General features: G+C 45.1%; 1 protein-coding gene across 1 annotated transcript in view; it reads left to right on the top strand.

Annotated features, from left to right (window-relative positions):
- The window catches only part of Kif13a (kinesin family member 13A), a 201125-nt gene that overhangs the window by 127303 nt on the left and 67769 nt on the right, over positions 1 to 6053 (top strand). The window contains exons 10-11 of the mRNA XM_023712054.1: positions 3680 to 3791; positions 4169 to 4381. Coding sequence (XP_023567822.1) covers positions 3680 to 3791; positions 4169 to 4381 — 325 coding nt within the window. The remainder of the gene's footprint in view (positions 1 to 3679; positions 3792 to 4168; positions 4382 to 6053) is intronic.

Genomic DNA, 6053 nt, shown 5'->3' on the forward strand with positions numbered 1-6053 from the left:
GGCTGTGGGTGTGCCTCAGCGGTAGAGTGCCTGCGCACTAGTGTGCTCAGGCCCTGAACTCATCCCCAGCACCAACAAAACATAAAGCAAAGCATGGCTGTTAGTAAATGCTGCTTTCTTCGTTCCTCTCCAATCAGCCCCTTCCTTCCTCCCACCCTGCCCAAGAATTTGTGCCAGGAGATTTAAAGATTAGGAGCTTCCTGTGTCCAGCTGCAGCAGGTGCGGGGAGGAGTGGCACTTCTGTAGAATTAGAAAAATGCCTGGGATAACTTTTTGCGCCTCTAAAATTGGCAAACAATTGCCACCCAGTTCTGCGTCCTTGTGAGGCCAACTGGCTACCCCTAGTCTCTGCTTAAGACATTGCTAGCGAGATCCATATTAGTGTTTTGGTTATACGTTAAGGCTCCCTGGCAAAAAAAATTCCTATTAAAATAAGCCTGTTGTTCAACTGTTAGACATTGAAATTTAGTTTTGGGGATTCTGGACCATTGCTTCTGGGTGCCAGCTGGAAGGGCAGCAAGGTGCGCATGAACTGGCTACCTCTCACTTGTCAGGAATCTCAGTTGCCTGGCATTCATTTTATTTCAGTTACAAGGAGATTGTAATAGGTTTAGATACAACTCCTGCCTTGAATGTTCTCATACTATTAAGTATAAAGGAATGGCTTCTGATAGTAGACTTCTCAAGCTGGATAAGTTATACAGCAAGGTACAGTTGGCTGTTCACATCCATGGCAGATCTAACAGCTGTAGATTAAAGACAGGAAAGGATTGCATCTCTGTTGAACAGATACACACTTTATATTTACTCCCTAAATAATCTAGTGTAACAATTATTTACATTTACATTATCTTAGGTATTGTACGTAATCTACCGATGACTTAAAGCCTATGGGAGAATAGATGCAGTTTATATTCGTATACTGAGCCATTTTACATAAAAGACTTGTGCATCCACGGATTTGCTGTCTCTGGAGCGTCCCTGATACCGAGGAGTGATCACAGGCATGGACACTGGAGTTGTGTGACCGTCTCTGGGCAGCATCGCCCCTTTGCTGCTAATGCTGTTAAGTAAAAGCTGTAGGAGCCCAGTGTTTTGGACTAAGCTTCTACTCTGGGCCCCCACTGATCAGACTAAAAAGCACTATGGAGTCACTCATGCTAATGTTTCAAGTCACCGCCACGAAACTAGGCAGAAGGCCTTCAGAGATCTAAGAGCCAGTTTTCCTCAAGGCCAGTTTCGATTGTCCTGACAGTGGTGATCTTTCTGCCTTGATACTTAACAGAGAAAAAAGGTAACTAGAAGTAACCTAATGTTAGCCAGTTACTTTCTTATTCTCTTTCCCTGGACCTAGCTCATGAGGAAAATGACTAAGCCTCTCTTTTTTTGTGTGACTCTGCTTTCTTCAGCAGTTTGTTGTTGCTGTTGATAAGCTTCCTCTGCTTGGCTCATTGGAACACTTACTCTACTGAGTCAAGTGCTGCCCAACTCTAGAATCAAAAATAAAGGCAGGTAAAAATTTTGGACTAAACTGCTCCAGGGTTGCCCCTTGACAGTGCTCTGCTGGTGTAGGAAAGAGGGCAAAACATTTTTCCTTCCTCAGTCTTGTTTCCTGCCACTGAGATTTGTGAGTGAGACCCGCCAAGCGCAGGGTTTTCCTTGACAGGAGAAACCCACACAGGTGGTTAAAGAGAGGGAAGGGATCAGGTTTTCCGGGGAAGAGAGCAGGTGAGGGGGGAGTGAGCAAGGAAAGCACGGTGATTGAGAGTTCCACATTGGTCATGGCGTGCCCACTGATCAGCTTTGTTCTGGTCCTCTTCCTGGTGCTGGGTGGAGGTAACTCTAGAACCAGAAATTTCCCTTTCAAAAGGAAAGCTTGTGTCCTGCTTTTAGAATTTTACTGAGTTTGCTGATTCTTAACAGCCTTTAGCTCAGAAGAATTCCTCTGCCAAAGGGGCCCCTTCTGGGGTGACACAGGTTCTGGGGTGGGGCCCCCCTCTAGGGTGGGGCCCACTCTGGGGTGGCGCATTTTGGCTCCCTTGCAGCGAGGACAGCGTAGGTGGCATGTGGATGGCTGCGATCTCCCCTTTCCTTTCCTCTCAGAGCATTAACTGGGTTTTATGTCCTGTCTGGAGTACCAGAAACATTCTTTTTCCTGTTTATATTATCACATTACAAAATACAAGCAGTTGCCTTGACACAGTGGTAACTTTTCTCTATACTAAAATATTCACGTGACCTCAACGTGTGTTTTCATGTTTCTGTTAGCTATTTTCATGTTACTGTTAACTGCAGAGCCACTAGTAATGACTTCTGAGTCACTGAATTCTTCAGTTTGTGTAAGTTAAAATTATTTCTGCTGCACTTGCTAGTAAAATACCTAATTTTAAATTCTTTGAAGAATTATTTCCGCCGACCAGTTAGCTCAGCAGATTCAAGCGCCTGCTTAGGCAGATGCAGGGGCTGGGAGTTCAAGATCCCTGGGCCTGCCCTGCTGGCTCCACCCCTGGGATGCGCTGAGACTGGGCAGTTGAGGCTGGGTGTCGTGGTGCACGCCTGTAATCCCAGCACTTGGGAGGCTGTAAACAGGAGGATCACTATGAGTCTGATCTACTGCAGTGAGACCCTGTACACCCTGTATATCCTGGCCTAAATACAAAAAAAAATAAAATTATTTTCAAGTGAAAATTGTATTTCCGTACCTGCAAAATATTAACAAAAAATGTCCTACAAACTGAGCACAGTGCTTCATGCCTGTAATCCCAGTACTCAGGAGACTGAGGCACAAGGTTCAGGAGTTCAAGGCCAGTCTGTTACCCTGTTTTTAAAAAATGAAAAACCTGGGAGGCATTGTCAAAATTCAGATTTCTGGTCCTACTGGAGGTCTCTCACTAAGTAAGTCTGGAAGCAGGCCTGAGATTTTGTGTTTCTACAGGGTGATTATAATGCTGCTGCTGCTGCTGCTGCTCCTCCCCAGCCCATGTTTTGAGAGTGTGAACCTAGACAACTCATGGTGTGTGTCCTGGGTGTGGCTCACCCAGAGCTCTCAAACTCCAGCTTATGGCGTGTCCACTGGGGATGCCTCAGTAGGACAAGGCTTTCAGGGTTTCGTAATCAGCTCCAAAGGTGCAGCCTACAGTTTTGAGCAGCCTGGGCTGGAAGAGAAGCCATGGCCCTGCCGGGGTAGATCTTTGTTTTTGTACAACTATAATAACCCTCCAGTAAGTAAACGTTGACAGCTTTAAGCAGATGAATAAGCTACATCCTGCGTAGTGGAAGGATGCTGTGCAAGTTGCATGGCCCTTCTGGGAAGCAAAGCCAGGGGCCAGAATAATCCAAGTTAACCCTGAAGAGTACGTGGCTCAGGCTCTTAGCTCTTAATTTGCAGTAAGTTAAGATTTTCTAGTGTGATCTTTTAAATACATGTTTCTAGTTTCTTAAATGTATGTTTCTCAGGACCCATGCTTGAATATAGTATTTTCTTACAGGGATTCCAAATTCATTCTTTTTGTATTTTTCTTCTTGTTGTTCAACTTCTTGGCAAATTAATGAAGAACTGATTGTATCCATGTTAGGGCCTTATTCTGAGTATTTTATATTTGCTACCTAGAAGAATTACAGCTTTATGAAAATAAAATAAATATCCAGTAGAACTAATTGCTCATTTTTTCCTTGGCAGATCACTTACAACCTTGGGGCTGGTTATATCCTCACTGGCTGACCAGGCGGCTGGCAAGGGCAAAAACAAATTTGTGCCCTACCGAGATTCAGTCCTCACCTGGCTTCTGAAGGTAATTCATTGCTCTGGCTGCTCCTTCAACTGGAAATTGTGTGTTTCAGATGTGGTGGCTGAAAGCTGTGTGCAGAGCTAGTCAAACCCACACAAGGAGCTGTCCTGACATTCCTGTCACTCTCATTCCTGGGAGTGTAGAAAAGCACTTCCTGTTGCTTCTTACTCCATAATGATGTTGTATTACAAATATTACTCATTGTTGTGAATAAGAAAGGCCGTGTTTTTTCATGTCATAAGATAGTTCATAAAATGCAAACACACTTCCACGTAGCATGTTCTTCATTGAGAATGTCACACATGTGTATTATTCGCTGGCTTCGTCCTGTGTGTTGTCTGGAGCAGGCTTGCCTTAGATGCTGTTGGAATGCTTTCCAGGACAATCTGGGGGGCAACAGCCAGACCTCCATGATCGCCACCATCAGCCCTGCTGCAGACAACTATGAGGAGACACTCTCTACACTCAGATATGCAGATCGAGCCAAGAGGATCGTGAACCACGCTGTTGTGAATGAGGACCCCAATGCCAAGGTCATCCGGGAACTGCGGGAGGAAGTGGAAAAGCTGAAGGAGCAGCTTTCACAGGCTGAGGTATGGTCCACCTTGTGCTCCCCAACTGTGTGCCTGACTGGTGAGGGCATGCTAGCACCCTGCTCTGGGTCTTCTCCGTGTGATTTAGTGCATCAGTGTGTATTGGCATCGGCTTTCTGATAATAAGCGTTATGAAGACCAGCATGAGTGGTACAGGACTCCTGTCCTAGCAACTGGCAGTCATGAAGGCAAATGAGAGATCATTCTTCCTACTACCTAATTGTTTGCTTCAGTAAAGCAGTTAGCCCTGGTGAAGTCCTAAGAACTGAGTGTGTTCTTTTTATTTGCATGTAGACTATTTCCACTTGGCCTTGTAACTTTCATCTCCTTGTTAAGTCACGTAGACAGCATGGTCACAGATAAACATCAGAAATAATTCAGCAATCTCCTTTCAGGTTTGCTTTTGCATCAGGCTTTAGCAGGTAACAGGACAGTATTTTTGCCTTGTTTTACCATCTGTCCTTGGCTTTCCCCAAACTTCCATAGCTGTGCACCTCTCCAAGTGTCTATGATGGTTTGCAGATGCCAAGTGAGGCACTGTCTCACTTGAAATGGGTGTAGGGACTGAGGTTGGGGCCAGATACTTCAGCGGAAGTCACACATTTCTTTATGTCATGACTGGAGTGTGTTCTGTTATGGTTTAACTAGAAAGTGCCCCCCAGAGACTCATGTGTTGAGGGTCTGAGTCCCCGGGCAGCAGCTTTCCTCCCCCATGTCCCCCTGCCATAAGGTTTCTGCCTTGGAGCCGGTAACTGTGGACTGAGCTCTCTAAGGCCATGAGTCGAAGTAAATCTTTGCTCCTGTGAGTTATATTTGTCAGATCCATTGTCCCCGCAGCCCAGCAATGGCTCACACAGAACCTGATGCTACTAAGCTTCCATATCTTCACACCACTCCTTTCTGATCCCAGTTGGGAGGTGGGGTGGGGTGGGGTGGGGTGATCAGGTGCTGGCCATCATTTATTGAGCATTTATGTACCAGGCACTCTTTTATCTATTAACATTATTTAACCATAGTAAATCCTAAAAAAAATGTTGCTAATATATGTTTTATTGTGAAGCATAACTGCTTTATTGATGCCACCCAGAAGGGTTAGCAAAAAAGAAGAACCAAAGTACCGATAAGGTTTGAAAAATCATGATCTTAGGAGGAAGGTACAGTGGTTCTGGAGTTTGTTTATAGGTAGATTGTCTATTCTTCTTGTTTCTGAATTATCATCTTGACTGTGACCATAATATCTAGGCCCGCAGGCTAGAGCAGTAGGTGACCAAAGGAAGGAGAGAGAAGCCACCTGAGTCCACCTGGAACTTCCATGTGTGTCCCCCTGTGTCCAGTGCCAAATGTCACTCAAGCTCTCTTAATGCCAAGAGATCCAGGCACACTGAGCATGCTTCCCAATCATCCCCATTCTGACTTGCAGTCTAAGTGCCATCTGCCTCACTTATGGGGCTCTGCCCTGTAGCAGCCCATGAACCACAGGGCATCAGACACATCATTGCCAAGTACAGCCCCCTGAGTTAGAAGCATCTATGTTTATGTGAAATGTGAAAATGTCTATATAAATGTCTGTGTTTAGACCCCTTACTGCCCAAACCACATGTCCTGCTTTTAGTGAATAACAAATACACTAAATACATTACAATCATCCATTCAGTGGAATAAGAACTTCCCT

This window comes from Octodon degus, unplaced genomic scaffold (assembly GCF_000260255.1).
Source record: "Octodon degus isolate 3935 unplaced genomic scaffold, OctDeg1.0 scaffold00023, whole genome shotgun sequence".
Taxonomy (NCBI): Eukaryota; Metazoa; Chordata; class Mammalia; order Rodentia; family Octodontidae; genus Octodon; species Octodon degus.